The 17,275-nt window shown below is 39.5% G+C and overlaps 3 protein-coding genes across 4 annotated transcripts; 2 read left to right on the forward strand and 1 right to left on the reverse strand.

Annotated features, from left to right (window-relative positions):
- Positions 1-566: 566 nt before the first annotated feature.
- si:ch211-284o19.8 (protein lifeguard 1) lies at positions 567-5,422 on the forward strand. Its single transcript, XM_041054633.1, has 6 exons — positions 567-689; positions 2,289-2,581; positions 3,091-3,291; positions 3,739-3,867; positions 4,500-4,643; positions 5,143-5,422. The coding sequence occupies exons 2-6, from the start codon at positions 2,297-2,299 to the stop codon at positions 5,275-5,277; spliced, it is 894 nt and encodes a 297-aa protein (XP_040910567.1). The 5' UTR covers positions 567-689; positions 2,289-2,296; the 3' UTR covers positions 5,278-5,422.
- parp2 (poly (ADP-ribose) polymerase 2) lies at positions 5,401-12,876 on the reverse strand. 2 transcript variants are annotated; one of them, XM_041054593.1, is made up of 17 exons: positions 12,681-12,876; positions 11,709-11,918; positions 11,290-11,457; positions 11,021-11,091; positions 10,583-10,633; positions 10,052-10,148; positions 9,849-9,924; positions 9,656-9,758; positions 9,358-9,511; positions 8,993-9,131; positions 8,796-8,859; positions 8,468-8,602; positions 8,124-8,251; positions 7,848-7,947; positions 7,610-7,708; positions 7,270-7,394; positions 5,401-6,532 (listed from the first exon to the last, which is right to left on the reverse strand). In XM_041054593.1, exons 1-17 carry the CDS (start codon positions 12,751-12,753, stop codon positions 6,373-6,375), a joined length of 1,953 nt encoding a protein of 650 aa, XP_040910527.1. In that variant the 5' UTR covers positions 12,754-12,876; the 3' UTR covers positions 5,401-6,372. The 2 variants fall into 2 exon arrangements, 1 of the variants encoding a protein (XP_040910527.1); XR_005895243.1 differs by lacking the exon at positions 5,401-6,532 and having other exon boundaries at positions 7,352-7,394; positions 7,848-7,966.
- Positions 12,877-13,079: 203 nt separating this feature from the next.
- On the forward strand, positions 13,080-17,240 carry mettl17 (methyltransferase like 17). The gene is made up of 14 exons (XM_041054609.1): positions 13,080-13,235; positions 13,511-13,652; positions 13,762-13,911; positions 14,031-14,118; positions 14,455-14,536; positions 14,726-14,799; positions 14,886-14,980; positions 15,088-15,158; positions 15,498-15,605; positions 15,832-15,900; positions 15,978-16,028; positions 16,129-16,221; positions 16,586-16,782; positions 17,039-17,240. The coding sequence occupies exons 1-14, from the start codon at positions 13,173-13,175 to the stop codon at positions 17,130-17,132; spliced, it is 1,377 nt and encodes a 458-aa protein (XP_040910543.1). The 5' UTR covers positions 13,080-13,172; the 3' UTR covers positions 17,133-17,240.
- The last annotated feature ends 35 nt before the right edge of the window (positions 17,241-17,275 follow it).

Here is a 17,275-nt window from a genome sequence, read left to right on the forward strand (position 1 = left end):
GTCATGATTTGAAAGATCCTGCTTAAAAACATACAGTCTTCATTGTCGGGTTCATCAGGGATGATAAATGATCTGAAGACCACAGTATCTGAGCATTCAAAGTCATGGGTGATTGACTGACTGAGCAGAGGCAGCATTTCTTCAATAGGATCGGTCTGAAATGTGCAAGGTTTCCCTGACTGATATCAGCATCTTATCAGAAACAAGCTGAACAGTTATTACTGCAATTACCATTCCTGCAAGGCAACACGCCAATGCCTCCTAAAGATTTTCAGGTCATGGATTCACTGACACAGATCAGATAAGAACGTGTCCTAAGTAGCCCCAGATTTTGAGGAATTTTGTACTTTGACAAAAGTAATAATAATAAAAAATAAATAAATTTAAAAAAGAGCCAACCACAGTACAAAAAGCATGAAATGTACACTATGATAAGCACAGTTTATGTACACAGTATACTATACTTTCAATGGAAATCTCCAGACCCTGCTTTGACAACCTCTGACTTCATCTATAACAGGGGAAATTTCAGTTTCCACAATGCAAGTTCTCACATTTTCTTTCATCACTTTAAAACATCAGGAAGTGAAAGTCTAAACCACATGTTGGAAGAATAAATGACACACATCGCCATACAAGGAGTGCTGTTTGTGAAGCCTCCCACTGCAGTCGCTGTTCCAGCAGAGACGGTAAGATCGCTCTCTTTATTCTCTATTACTGAACTAAACTGTACGTGAAAACAAATCACAAAAAATATATTTAATATATTTGCGGAGGGTTTGAGATATCCGGCATCAAATGTCTCAGAGATGAAGACCTCAAAACATCTGTCAAAAAAGATATCACAATCTTAAATACAAGATACCATAATGGGTACATCAGATTTGTTTTGTATCTGAATCAAAGAGGAAGCAGGTGCAGCAAGAATCACTGTCACATCAGATCTTATTTTGTATTTCGAGTTAATTAATTACGGGGAATATGGCTTGTACCTGAATTATCTATGTAAAGAAACTATTTCTATTCTCTGTTGATTGCTATCTCCCAACACACATTCTTTAACGTTTAATGCTTGAAACCAAATATATTCAGATGGAACGAAGTAGGTCAACATAACATCACTGACATCTGTGGACACAGTAGTTTAATATATAAATATACTGTAAAATAGTTACTACACAGTTGTACTACAATTGTAGGCCTTTTTCATTGTGGATATTCTGGCATGTCACAGCAGGAAAAGTGTAAATAATAAAATGTACTGTATGATGGCTGAATTCCATTCCAGTACCTCCTGTCGTGACTTGCTGGGACACTTGAATAGGACAGAGCCATCTTTATAGTCATTAGTAACACAGTGTTTTTCTGGCTTTGATAGGTCAAAATGTCTGTGATTTTAGTGCTGCACCTTGCTGCCATGTTTCCAAATATTAAAAATTCAACCTTAAATGAAAACGTGAACACATAAATTCCGGACAATACAGTTTTGAAAACTAAATGATATGACACTAAAGGGTTTCCCACAGTGTTTGCTAAATGCAACAGAAGTGGCCTCACAGCTCAAGTTTTACTTCCCAATGTTCATTACGTTCTTGGGCAAGATCTTTGCGGCAAGTCTGGTTGTTTCAGACCTGACCTGACGTGAGGAACCTTGTGCATTCTGGAGGGCAGCTACTGGAAAATTAAGTTAAACTGACAGAACAAGACAGGGAATTCAGAGAATCTGACTTTTGTTCTTTTTCCTCAGCAATGTTTTACCACAGGTGACTGAATGAATCTGAATGAATCTCACTGTACTTACACTCAGGATTACACCTTGTTGTCAGTATCAACCACTGTAATCTGCAGCCTCAGAAATGGAAATGGGCCAGTGGAGTAGTTCAAGACCACAAGAGCTGCAGCTGTTAGTTGCTCAATCGATCAACAGAAAATTTATCAGTAACAATTTTGATCATTTAATCAATCACTGCCAAATTAAAAGCTGCCAAGTATTGACCTGACCTCAGCTTCTCCAATCTGAGAATTATCTGATTTTCTGTTTTATATCATTATAAACTGAACTTCCTTGTGTTTTGTGCTGCTGATCTGACAAAACAAGACATTTTTCAAAATTCTGTTTTTTTGATTAACTTAACAAAATAATCTTTAATTGATACTGAAAGTCACTGGTGGTTGCAGCCCTGCGTCTTCAGCCACATAATTGCGTAATGCAGGAACTACCTACTTCTGCTTCTCTACATTATGCATCCAACACCTTTAACTGACTGAACATTGTCTTTGCCCCACAGTCTCCTCCATGATGTCACATACAGCCAACCCCGTCATGTCCAAAGAGACTCCCGCCTCCGATATGTCCTCACCACCACCGCCATACCCCTACCAAGGGGAGCAGCCTCCACCCTACTCTGAAGCCGCAACAATGTACTCTCCACCCAAAACTGAGACAACTTGCGTCTATCAGCCGGCCAGTGGGTACGAGTCATTTCGTGACATCATTCCTGAAGCCCAGACGGACACAGCAGCCCTCATAGCCTCGTCTTCTTTTGAAGACAAGACAGTGAGAAGAGGGTTTGTTATAAAGGTTTGTACTGAGTTTCTTTTGCAACTAAATTTAGGCATTTATTCAAAAATCATATTGTGACTGATCATATTGTGAAATACGTTCTACTAGTAAACATTATTTGGTGTGTCCTGGCGTCAGGACCCTCGTCAGAGGTTGCAAGAGAAAATAATGGGCTTGGACAACATATTTCTGCCGCACAAAATTATTTTTCTAGACTTTACTCTAAACTTTGTTTTTTAAAAGAGGCAGTAAGTAGATACTACATGAAAATGATTCTGAAATGATGATTAATTGCAGCAAAATACACAGATTTTCAGTTCAGGGCAAAGAAAGCATTATCTCGGATCAGTACTTGGTACTGGCAGACACCTGAATACTGTACTGGAATTTGACTACTGGAAGCTGTGAGTTAATTTCAAACATTTGTCTACACATATGAGATTGATTTGTTTTTTTAAATTATCATTTAGTAATGAAGCTCTTCATTTTTATAAGCATTACTCCTTTTTTTTTCTCTTCCTGTGCAGGTGTTCAGCATCCTGACCCTCCAGCTGCTGTTCACCTTCAGTGTCGTGTGTGTGTTCACCTTCTCTAAAGTGGTCAAAGAGGCGGTGCAGACCCACCTGTGGGCTTACTTCAGCTCCTTCATCATCTTTGCTGTGGTCGCCATCACCCTCAGCTACTGCAAGTCCTTCAGTCGCCGTCACCCCTGGAACATTGTGGGCCTGGTGGGTTAGAAATACAGGAGCAAAAAAAAACTTCAGATATATAATGGGAACCTTAAATATTTAAGGTTAATGAACATGAATATTTAAATATTTAATATTTAATATTTAGTTAACCCTTATTAGGGAGTAAAAGATTTAAAAGAATAATAGTTTTGCAGCTTAAAAGGAAAAATATATTTGATGTGAAGCACTAGTCCTTCACAGTCACACCCTGCAAAAGGGAAGTGAAACGGGTTGCAGTGGGCATGCTGCTACCTCCACAGCAAAATATTGCTTGTTTAGCAAAGAGCACTTTCAAAACCCACCAGGGTTTCTAGTGGAAAAAAACACATCTGCACCAGACTGCAATTACTGAAAACAAAACATAAATTACATGGATCATAACAGAGGAAAAAAAGATTGTCAAATGACTTGGGGATGTTTAATATACTAAAATTTGTGCCACAGGCTGTGGTCACCCTGAGCTTGTCTTACATGGTGGGAACCGCTGCCTCCTTCCACAACACCACTGCTGTGGTCATCACTATGGGAGCAACGCTGGCTATTTCTCTGGCCATCATCGCTTTCTCAGCACAGGTTAGTCAATCGGGCGGAGCCGAAGAGCTAAATATCAAAAGATCTCCTGTATAGACCTGTCATGATCTGTGCTTATTTTAAAGTAGCATGGAGACTTTTTAGCTGCCTTATGAAACGATTAGTTCAATCAACTAGTGATCTGATAGAAATTTCATTGCTAGTTATAAAAATACTAAACATATTATTTAAATATTAAAATTATGAGTAGTTTCTAAACATGCACCCTATTACAACAGTTATATAGCCCTACAAGTGATATAAAAAGAACAGCTGTACTTTGGACAGAACAACACAACAGTATTTCCTTTCTGGTTGCACGTCCTATTAAACCTGCTGAATTTAAGTAATTATTTGCAAATCCTATCTAAGATACTGAGGCTGGAATCCAATCTGGAACTGGAAAAAATATCATATTTCATTTTTGACTGAACATTCAAAGGCTTTTGTCACATGCCCATTTAATATGTGCAGTAAAAATGCAGGGTGCCATTCACATGAGGTTGTGCACTGACACTGTTAGCGTAGTTAGAGTAAGAGAGAAAATTAAAATCGGAAAGCAAAACATATACAATACATGGACAGAGAATGTGTCAATGAAATGACTTACTACTGTCTTTCTGTGTTATTTGCAGACTCGTTATGATTTCACAATTTGTTATGGTATTCTGCTGATTCTGGCTGTGGACCTGATCATGTTTGGGTTCTTCTGCACCTTCTACTACTCCTACATCTCTGAAATTGCCTACGGATGTCTGGGAGCGCTGCTGTATTCACTGGTACAGGAAAAAAAAATATATTTCTACCATTATAAAGATAGGCCTTGCCTTGCTATAAAACAGAAGGGACTTTATCTAATAAAGCACAGGAACTTTTGTTGTCCTGACTTTTTAAGGCATTTTTAAAAGCACTTACAATGAAATTTGGCCATTAAGAATAGTTTAAAGGTAGTGTATCTAGAAGAAAAAAAGTATAACTAATAACTAAAGTTAATGTCAATGGCAGGCGAGGAAAACTACATTGTAAGGCCTTGTCTTTTGGCAGATTTAAATGCTTTTCGTGATTTGCAGATACTGCCCTCAAATAGAAATCTAAGTGGTCTGGTGGGTGCCAGTGAACTACGGCTAAGAACAAGTGTTTTCCTACTCTGACACGTTAAAATGTATTCTGTGAAAATGGCTTATAATTAAAATATGTTAACTAGTAGTTATCTGGTGGTAATTTCTCACCCTGCCTGAACTCTTTCTCCTCCTGTCCCTCCCTGTATGTCTGTCTCAGTTTCTGATGATCGACTGTCAGCTGATGATGGGGATGATGAGCTTCCGCCTGGATCCTGAGGAATACGTCAACGCTGCTCTCATGATCTACCTTGACATAGTTCTCATCTTCCTCTACCTACTGGGGAGGAGGTGAAACTGTACACACAACACACATGTACACAGACACACACACACACTCCAAACTGTATCAATAATGAAAATGTCCTTTATTATTATTATTATTCATATAATGTAACTGATTACCAGTGTTTTCACAGACTCTTTTCTTCTTTGTCTCAGTTTTACACAAATAATAATAAAAAAAAAAGAATATAAGACATTTTTGTTCAGAATTTGTTGTTTTGGATTACATGTTGACCTGTTTGACCCAGCAATTACTAAAGCAAACAAAAACACTCAGCTTTTTTGACATTAATATGACACATTCATAAAAACTGTGGCAATTATTCAATATCCCTGTGTCAAACCTGCCTAAAGGAATTCCAACTCATTATCTTTGTGTTGCATACAAAATGCAATAAATGTCATGTGCAGCACACAAATATTGAGGACATTCGCGGTATGAAGAGACAGAGAAAAAATGTTATGCATATTCGTGATATCATGCAGATCCCTCCTCACCTCTAAGATAAAGCAGAAGCAATTGTGTTAGTGTTTTTATTTCTTGAATTATTTGCCCACATGACCATTTAAATTTTGAGAGAGTTGTGTAATGGATCTGGATCTGTATAATGGAGTTATACTTTGGATCTGTCAAATTCCAACTGCGAACACACCTGTAGGGCTGCAACTAATGATAACTTTCATTATAGATTAATCAGTCAATTATTATAATTTTGTCTATACCATGTTAGAATTTTGTGAAAGACATCAGCTATGAATTCCCATGATTAAAAATACTTGTTTTATGTAACCGACAGTTCAAAACCCAAAGATATTTAATATCAGATGTAAAAAGGGAAACTGGCAAATACACATGAGAAGCTTCAACCAAATAATTTTTGTCGTTTTTAGTTGAAAAATGACTCAAATGACTAACCCATTATCAAAATAGTTATTACTGTTTTGTCGACCAACTAAGAAAGAAAAGATCTGTTTCCCATTCAGTACCAAGAGTGTGTTTAGGTTTAACATCCAATCCCCTAAAAACAAGAGCTATGCAGCATCCAACTGCACATGAAGAATGCCTCAGTGATATACCATCCCAGTTTTGTGGGGAGGATAAACTTCACCACAGTGAAGAGTAGTTGAATCGGATCCGCAGCAGGTACCTCATACGAGTCTGAGCAGGGTTGTAAACAATATACTCGTTGTAGAGAAGGGAGTAACCGCTGTTTTTGTCCAGGCCTGTCTTCACCCCAGGCCCCAATGGTACTGTGACACCATCCCTGAGAAAGAGAGGCATGGATATCTCATTCTGATGGTTTTAACACAGTAAGAACAAAATGCACAGGACTGGAACTTCTAACAGAAAAGACTGAAAACTGTCCTTCACATCATACGGGCACAAGGCAACATAATCAAACAACAAAAGACCAAACAAAAAGAGCAAATTCTCCCATTTGAGAACCTACAACCATCAAATTGCTTAAAACGACTTAATCTAATCTAAAAATAGCTCAAATGTTTTTAATGAAGTTTGGTTTTGATCAACTTATTGATTAATCAACTAATCATTGCAGCTCCAGCTGAAACATAAACAACTATCACTGATGATCAGACTGTGAAATCCACAGAGCAGAAGCAGAAAGGTGGAGAGAAGGCAAAACAAATGAGAAGAGGGCAAAGGTCAGTCCTTTAGTGTATGAGTAACTACAGAGCTGAGTTCAGCATTCAGTGCTTTGACTTTCGTTTCAAGCAGTTTTACTCCAAACTGCATCTTTCTGGAATAAAACCATGACATTCCTACGGGGTGCTTGATGACCCTCTCTGAGATACATGAATTCCTCTAAATAAAACACGCTGATGGTTACACAAAATATAGTAAAACATAACCAAAGTGAATGTACTATAATGTTTGTTATATAAATTAAAAAAAACATTCTTAAAGTCATGTAACAGTTGAGCACAATTAAATCAAAGTGTGGCCTGTATGAAATGTATGAGAGTAATGAGACAGACTAACAGTGTGACAGAGTTTCTGGGGTCAGGTCCCGTCTGTCCCAGGCCCTTGGTGCTGTGTTTCCCTGCAGGCAGATCGCTGGCCTTGTAGTCAGCATCTAGCAGCTCGTTAGAGTCACCCAGAGCGACCTGCAACCACGCACAGACACACAAAGCATGGACACTGATAATGTGATGCTCAAATCGTGCTGGTTATATTGTTCATATGAGTTGTGGACTTGTTTTGGCAGGTCTGCAGGGTCTGAAATAAGCAGCCCCAAAGCACCACGGTTTGTCTTTCACAGCCACTGGCAGGTGAGACACAAACATTTAATCTGGCCACAGAAAACAGTCGGTCAACTCACCTCACACAGTAGCAACAGTCCGACCTTATTCTGCTGATTGGCAAAGCAGTAGTTAGCGCTCTTTGAAGACATGTCAGCAAAGTAGATGCCTTTACCAAACTACATGAAAGAAACACAAGGAAATTAATGCATTGCATTGGGTGGTTCTTAGCCCATTACAATCATGCAATGTATGACTTGTCCTCTGTTTAAAGCAGAGAAGAATGTATTTTTCTCTCCAGCCACCCATTAATTTTACCATGTAGCCAGTGACGGGCGCTTCAGGTGGGGCCACCCTGAGCCCTTGACTGAGGATGCCAACCCAGTTGGACAGGCGGGACCCGTGCCACAGCAGAGTCCTGGTAGACAGACACACAACTGGGTATTTGAAGAAGAGAATTTCGCTCATCATCACAAATCATTTTCAGATTTTACATATGGAACCTGACAGAGCAGATTTCAAAGTTCAGTGTTCCAACAGAGCACACAATGCCTGAGGGAAAATAAACCAACAATGGTATCGAGCTTGTGTTACCTGTTGTGCAACTGTGAACAGAAGTTGTTTCCCTCCCCGTCTCTGTCCACTGAGAAGATGTCAAGGATAGTCATGGTGTAGTCCTGATGGGTGGGGGCATGAGTGGACTGCAGATACTTTTCTATCACCTTCAAAACATAAGAGATGAGCAGAGTTTACACAGTGGTCCCTGGTCTTGTTGCCTGCAGGCATATAAACACAGCAAGGCAGCCCAGTAGTTCATGCATTCCAATGTACTGAGGCTGCTGCCAGTGGAGGAATCTGTATCTTTGCCTCTTCTATAATGGATCACTCTCCCTGTCTGATGGCTGTTACGGTTAGGTACTTATTTAACACAGACAGACTTTGTACTCGTCACTGCTGGAGTCCAAAGGCTGCAGTTTGCATTGGAGGGAGTGGTACTGTCTGTCCACAGGATGTTCATCACTGTCTTCACTGGACTGGACCATTTTCACTGCTATCTGGATGTCACTCAGTGCCTGAGAAAAAGAAATAATACAGTGGAAAATAAATAAATAAATACATAGATAGATTGATAGATAGATAGATATATAGATATATAGATAGATAGAGTACAGACCACAGGTTTAAGTTAAGACCTAAAGAGAATAATTGATAATTGTAGACCAAATTGATTGCTAAAATCTTTAAATTAATGGAGAACCCCTTTACCTCCAACAGTGCAATTTTTTCCTTCAGTTCATCCTCTGTGCGAATGATTGGGGGAGTTTTCAACCTGGAGAATTACATCTTGTAATTAGAGCAAGACAGAGACCAATGTGAAATGCTTTGAAAGCCCATCATCATTTGGACATCAGTTTTCCAGCAGCGTTAGTGCATCCCTCACAGGACAGCCACATATTCCTTACCCAAAGTCATGAGGGATGCGGGTGTAGAACTGGTTACATGCCTCCAGCAGCTCACGATTGCTGCCCTTACGCTTCAAACACGCCTCGATTCTCTTCAGTGCAGTGTAGCCTGCACGGATCTGCTCTGAGGTCAGTTTGCCTGCAGGCAAAAAAAAAATCCTGAATTTGAAATATAAAGCACAGCAATGAAAGGTCTGAAAACCGCTTGTTTATCACCAGCTAGATCTACTCATGCAGTCAGATGGCACAACTTGATCTTCACAGCCATATGAAAATGTAAAATTATGTAAAATTAAAACACAAACGTGGGAGTGTTCTTAGTAGAAATGAAAAGAGTATAACAGTACGTTTCTGTGGTGACTCACCGAGAGGAGCTTTCCGGGTGTCAAACTTCATCTCCAGCACACACTCCTCCATGGCTTTAAGGTCACAGATGAGCTCTAGGAGAGACTTGATCTTCACATCCAGCTTGGAGGTCCTCTCTTTGGGTACAGAGTCCACTGTGGTTGTGTTCTCCTCCTAGTACAGTGAAACACATGTATATACGTAATAATAGACCCTATCTTCAATTCAACAGAAATTATTGTCAACGAGTTGTCAAGTCCTAATTCTAAAGATAATGGGGAGCTACATAAGTTGTTGGTTCTTTATCCTTAGAGGTACCTTTTCACTTGTGCTGTAGTCCATGAACACCATGTCATATTTTCCAGCCACTTTCTCAAAATGTGCCCGCTGTTCCCACTCGTTCTTGGTCTTGTCCAAGAACCTGTGGCAAAACAAACAAGTTTCAGAATTTCACTAAGCCCACTTCCATGTGAGAAACGTGGAACTTTTTTTTTCAGAGACACAATCTCACTTTTTCTTGAAGATATTTTTGGCTTTCAGCAGATCTCCACCACAGGGTGTCAGGCTGTTTTGACCCACTTTGCCCACTGATGAAACAAAAGATAAAACACCACTCAGATAAACTCACTGAATTGAGTAGTTTTCATCAGTCAGTTTAGGTTTTTAGAAAGGAGCTTATTTGAGTTCATTGGCTGCATAACTACAAACACCCACCTCTGCCCCATCTCATCCACACACTGTAAACCCTGGAGCTGTCGTCTTCCAGCAGCTGGATCAAGTAATATTTGTTGTTGTTAAACTGCAGATTTGTCTGCAACATAAGACACGTGTTTGTTGCAAACCTAAAAATCAATTCACCTTCCCACAAATCAAAGTAAAAAACAACAATAATAACTGCTGTGATAATTTTTTATTTTTTTATTAGCTATTAAGAATCATACATACACTTTACAGAACAGGTGGGAAATTGTCAGAACGTTTTAGGTTGTATGAAACTTAATATAAGTTAATTAATATATTAATATATAATACATTTTAGTCTAATATCATCCATTGAAACCATGTTGAATCTACGTCAGTCAGCACCTCTCAATGTGGAAAAGGACCACAGCTTTTAATTTGATGAAAACAGACTTCCACCTGTGAGTGCAACAAAATTCCCTCCCAGCCTTTTAGGTCTCCTTTGGTAATTAATTTGGCAGATGTGTTTAAGTCCATGTAATTGAACGTTACTAAATATTTTACCTGGTTTAACATCACGTCGTAAACATCGTTTCCTTCACTGTAAACATGAGCCTAAAAAAGAAATTACAAAATTAGTCACATTAATAAAGGTAACTGCACCTGATCGGCATCCGTTATGTTGCATATGTGGCTTTATGTAGTTTAAGACAACAATTATTCAGGAAAGTGAACATTCAAAAGAGAAAAAAGTGCTGCTGGTGTAAGTAAATATTAATAACCACAATGATATATACATTTTATTACTGTTACTATTGTGTGTTTGCTTGATCTGTGCAAAGATATGTACATGTCTGAGGATGTGTTCTGGGTAAAACATTACACAGTAAGGGGAACTGTAACTGGAGCAATGCTTTGCAAAAAACTTCTGACAGGTGTTAAACCACAAACAGAACTGGTCAATCATGGGTTTCATGTCTTGTGTAGACACGGAATCTGTACCTTTCCGAGTTTGGTTTTGCATTCAGAGTCCACTGGGGCTTTGCCCTTCATGACCACCGTCCTCACAACTTCTGTCAAAGATCAGAAACACAACACTGAGGTCAACTGACATCTAATATTAAACTCAGGCAATACCATTTCCTGTTAACGTGTATAAACAGATATATTTAGAAACAGCAACCGCCTCAAGATGTTGCGAAGTCCATAGTGTATTTCGCTTTATAGCTGTACTACCTATAAAACATATATGAAAATTAGAAGCATGTTACCTTCACTTTTTATTTCTTCTTTGGGCATTTCTTCAGTTTTTGTCTGACTCCTGCTTTGCCCTCTTCTCCTCTTGACTGCAGGTTGCTCCGATGTCTCCTCCTCTTCCTCTTTAACTTCAACTGGCTTCACACCGTGAGCGGTCGAGTCTCCGGCTTCATTCAAACATTCTAGACAAAGTGAGAACAGAAGAAACATGTTAAATACATTCAGTAAATTATGTCTTTCATTTAGAAATTTAGAATAAAAAAAAAAACTGAACAAAATAGAGAAAATCTATTTTTAAAAAATATTGCAGAAAACTGGGACAACACTATTTTTACAATATGGATGGAGGATGACAGAGATGATAATCTAAAATAAAATAATAAAGAAAATGGTTCTGTGGCAGAAAATTACATAACACAACACAGACACACACCTGGTTTTACCGTCTGAACACGAATCTTCCTTCTATATTTCGTGACAGGATTAATCTGGACCATCTTCTTCAGGTCGATTTTGTAGGCTGCCCCAGAGGCCAGAGTCAGAGTGATGGAGGATTTTCCTGAAGAGACGGCAGAGTCCAACAAAGTGCAGACTGAAGCCGAGTATGGTTCCCACTGTCCTTGATCTCCCTCCCACTGCCACACTGATCACACACACACACACACACACACACACACACACACACACACACACACACACACAGAACAGGTTTGTTAATAAATGTGCTATAACAATCTCAATACTTTTATCTAAAGACTGAACTATATATCAAAAATATATATAACATTAATCAGTGATGAAAATAATTAAGCTTGACAGCCTTAGTATACACATTAAGTCCATATTCCTAAACAAGCTTGAACAATGTGTTGTATTTTATGAGCTTATATGTTTGTTTTGTTTTTAATGTAAACTCTTAGTCTGAACAGTAAGTGCACCTGTTAAATAAATGTAGTGGAGCGGAAGTATTAAGCAGCATAAACTGGAAATACTCGTTCTTAAAAATTGTACAGCACCTGAGTAAATGTACTAAGCTACTTTCCACCAGTAGTTTTAGTCAGATTTACCTAATAAACAGGCACTGAGGGCATATCAGATACTCAGAAACAACAACATTACCACTTTCATTCCTAAAAATCAAGACTTAGGACTGTGGTAATAAATCTGTCCTGACTGGCGGGTATTAACATGTTGTATTGACATTACCAGCTTGTAACAGGTCTAGATAACGATATCACATTAAGGAGAAATGCCTAAAAGGTTTGCAACAACAATAAAGCCTGGATGGACAACAAATAAAGTTATACAACATTCACTATTTCCGGCTCTGCTCAGAAACGTCCCGAGCGCAGGGATAGCGTTGTCACAACAGCTAGCTAACTCATCCTCCCAGCGGTAAACAAACCTGTTTTTGACCGGACGTCTTCACTTTCCGCCGCGCCCTGACTTTCATTTCTCGAACTTCTTGTTCGCCTCATTGTTTTATGGGTGAAAAAACATAAAACATTATCTGGGTAGTTACGGTAATAAAGGGACCACAGCGACAACAGACGCGGCGGCAAACTTTAAACTTTCCCCACTGCCGTTTCCTGGCCGGTGCTTCCAAAGATCGTTTAGGACAAAGATGATTCACTCTGTTGCTTAAAAACAGTGGCTCTCCACACGTCGGAGAGCATCGAGCGTTCGCGAAAAGAAGCGAGGAGTGAGCGCTCACACGAGTGCCATTCAGTGGGGGAACAGAAGTTTGGTGTCATCGGTTCCCCCTTAACCGATGGTCGGAGCTATTTTGTTGAAGGACCAAAAAGAGGCAAATGTGGTCATCTGAGCTCTATACGCAGTGGATGAAAGTTAAAGTTTAAAATAAGATTTTTAAAAGTACCCGTCAGACGCCGAATAAATGGCATCGCGGAGCTACGGTGTCCTCTGTCAGAGGGCGGGGGTCGTGAAGATGATGTGCAGGGTGAGTGTCATTGAACGCAGCATCTTTACCATGGAGGTCAGACAGATAAACTCAAGACTGACATAAATGAACAGTTTGCTGTGTTCACACGACTAAACGTAATATTGTTATTTATTAATCTTTCTTCGTCTATAATCTAGCAGTCTCATTATTTTTGAACGCACCTGTTTTTCTGTTTGTTGTGATACGTCCTTTATTAAATAAATGCGTCCCCGAAATTTTAACTCTTTCAGTTCCTTCGAGTAATACATTAAAGACCTCTTTTTTATTCCCAGGGAATGAGTTCAGCGGCACAACCACAGCCCCAGGTAGATTTCCTAAAAGGAGAACCGCACAAGAAGCACCCAGGTGTCACCAATCTGAAAACTCTGCGTCTACCTGAGGAACTCCAGACGGCAGCACAGTCGATTATTAAGAGTGCGTTTAGTTGTGATTGCGGCTGTCAGGTGATATTTCTGCAGCTTCACTGGTCCTGAAATAAAAATAGTCATAACGCTATTCGACTCCCGACTCTCTCCACCTGCAGGAGCTGAGGTGCCCCGGCTCACCGACCGCACTCGCAGTCTCACGAACTTCCTGTGGAGCAGAAAACGAGCAATCGAGGATATGACCCTGAGAAAGAAAGCTGTGGGCCTGGAGAAAGAACTCTGGGAGAAGGCGATGGAGAAGAGGGGAGGTGGGTGACATACTGTATAGATCCCAAAAGAAATAAGGATACTCATGTATTCTGTTATCTGGTAAAAATATTGTATGATGCGGCAGCTGGAGATAACGTACACATGCTTTACATTGCAGATATAGACGAGGAAGCGCTGGAAGACCGCATCAGGAAGAAAGTGTTATCAGAGCTGAGGAGAACAACGTATCATTGGACTTCCTTGAAGTAACGCTCGCTTTTATTTACTCATTCTTTTATTAAAGGATACTATTCGTGAATTTATTGGATTAAAAAAATTGTAATCCTTTTATGGCCTTAAGGTCCACTGGAAACTGACTTCTCAGTTACTGTATTATCTATAAGGTCTGGAAATGTAATTTCAGTGCATATAAATGTAGTGTCTGTAAATCAGACTTGGAACAAAGCCACAAAACCAAAGTGGGGCGACAGGTTTTCAGCACTGAACTCCTGCAGGGTACATTATGGAGCCTGTAACCAGTGATTTTCCTGTTTGAGCCTGAGTTGTAGATGAGTTTATATACAGCTCACTGTCTGTTTCAGGTATGATGAAGAGTTAGTTGTGGTGTACATGGCGGCTCGCCTGGCCGGGGGCTACGCTGCAGTGAAGAGAGCTTTAAATGAGGTATGAGCAGGTGATGTGGAGCCTAGGTTAACTCACACCACAAAAAAAACTTAACTTTTTTTCTTTTTTTTTTTTTTTTTAACAATTACAGTGGTAAAGACTAGAAAAATGTAAAAATAAATGTCCTGATTACTGAGGATTACTAATCATGTTAATGTGTCATTATCTGTCCCGAATGTTTTGTGCCAGATAGTGAAGAGGGATCCCTCTTTTGCTCCTCAGTCTCTCCTGGATTTTGGTTCAGGCCTGGGAACAGTTGTCTGGTTAGTGTACAACACCGGTGCAGCATAAAGAGAGTTTTCATGTAAACTGCAAGACTATAAATTCAATGTGTGTCTTTCTCCCGAAGGGCATCACACTCGTGCTGGGCCAGCTCTTTGAAGGAGATGGTGTGTGTGGACAGCTCTGGGCCAATGAACATTCTGGCAGAACGCCTTCTCAAAGGTGCGCACACAAATACCTGATTTCATTTAGATTCGTCACATTTTTGTTTGGGCTTTTGTCAAATAGTCCATCAGACAATCTAAACATTTTTGTGTTTTGCTGAGCAGGTGATAATGACAGTGCTCAACCTCACATCAAAGAAGTGTATTTCAGACAGTTCCTCCCTGTCACTCCTAAGGTGAGACCTCCTGTGTTTTTATTTCAGCAGCAGAAAAACATTTTCTGTATTCAGTGTTGGAAAGTTTAATTTAAATGATACATAAGATTATACGTATGATAACAGCAGTTGGAGTGACTAAGAAACAGTTGTGTATTTGTTTCTCTTTGAATGATGATGCCATGTTGATTGTTCTCAAGAAAAATCGTCAAACACATAATTGGGCTTTTATGACTCCAACTCCATTTTTATTTATTTGTTTATTTTTTTTTATAGTTAAGAGAAGGTCCAGGTTGATAGTATGTGCAGAAATAGTTTCCAAGGAAAGGGGCCCTGATTGTGCTGCGTTTCTCCTTTCAGGTGCAGTTTGATTTGGTTGTCGCAGCTTTTACCCTTTCAGAGCTTCCCATTGGGCAGGACCGAGAAGAGGCAGTGTTCACTCTGTGGAGAAAGACGGGCTCATACCTGGTTGGTTGAAATAATGATCAAACCTCCCGTTTAGATTATATGTACTTTACTAGTTTTCTATGATCCTTTGGACTGTACATGTGGTCCTGTCATCACTGCACTATAAGTGAACATATTCTAGATTTGAGACATTTTGTATATAAATCAGAACTTGCCTTCACAACTATTTTGATACCTATGTTATTTAGTGATATTTAATTATGTTTTTTATATTTATCTCCTATAGGTGCTGGTGGAAAATGGGACCAAAGAGGGCCATCAGATTCTTATGGAAGCTAGAGACACTTTATTGAAGGTAAGTGCTGTTGTGTAGATGATTTGACTCCAGTAACACTGGAAGCAGACTGATAACTTACAGTTCTCTATCTCCAGAAACAAGAGAAGATAGTCCATGACTCCAGACCAGCGTCAGTGTTTGCTCCGGTATGTTTAAATCCCAGCCGGTTTCAAAATATCAAGCCATACTTTAGTGAGGAGTGTCACGGCTTTATTGTATGTCTTCTCTATTGTTTGGGTTTTCTAGTGTCCTCATGAACAGATGTGTCCCAAACTGGCCAGAGAGCTGAATGTCCCCTGCAACTTCCTGCAGCCATACCAACCCCTGCCTCTGCCCAAGGTAAGACTAAACTCTGGATTGCATGTCTGGTTACTGCAATGCATTACTTTTCAAAAGCAAACATCAGTTCATCAAGCATGAAAGTTCATTCTTGACATAGGAAAATAAAAGTGTGACAAAATAAATCCTAACTCAAGGTCCCGTAATGTGCACTTTACAGAACTTTGAACTGATATAAGCGTCTGAAAGATAGAAAGTGGACACTATGTTAAGATTTTTGTGTATAGATTTCTCTCTTGATTTTTTAAAATACTTGATTTAGGACTATAACATGACATCCTTCCTTGTTCTTTTGCATTTTTTGTAAATTTAAATAATCAGTCAATAAGTAAGTGTAAAGCAGCCCCTTTTTTTTTTTTTTTAGCACAACAGCCAACAGATAGAGAAGTTCAGCTTCCTGATTCTGACTCGAACAGGATCAGTAGAGGCAAAAACAGAAGGTCTGGACTGGGGAAGGCTGATCGCACCGGTGCTGCGTAGATCGAGACATGTCCACTGTCGGATGTGCTGCCCTGATGGACAACTACAACACATTGTGGTGACGGCTCGAAAACACAGCAGGTAAAGGTCTTGCACACACTGTCAGACTCATCAGCTGGAGCATTTGTTCTGCTAAGGGACTGTATGAAATTACTAGTGGCAATGAGGAGTCAGAAATAAGGAGGGAGGGTTGGGGTGCTGACTGAAGTATTTAGGGAGACGAGGGGAGGGTGTTTTAACATCCTTTTTTCTCATTCTAGATGTACATTTCATTCTTCTCTTAATATTCATTGAAAAAAAAGCTATAATGAAACTATATTTCATTTTCTTTCATCAGAGACGTGTACCGCTGTGCTCGGAGCAGTGACTGGGGAGATCAACTGCCGATCATTCAAAAAGTTGAGGAAGACGTCCAGAGTGATTCAGAGTGACGATTCAGCCACAAACAAACATTTTTTTTTAAGATTTCCTAAATAATGGAATACACTGAACAGCTATTGTGTAGTAATGAAGATTACTTCAATAAAAAGTTGTAGTTATGTCTTGCTGTACTGTTCACCACCTCTGATATGTC

The sequence above is a fragment of the Toxotes jaculatrix genome, chromosome 14 (assembly GCF_017976425.1).
Source record: "Toxotes jaculatrix isolate fToxJac2 chromosome 14, fToxJac2.pri, whole genome shotgun sequence".
NCBI lineage: Eukaryota > Metazoa > Chordata > Actinopteri > Toxotidae > Toxotes > Toxotes jaculatrix.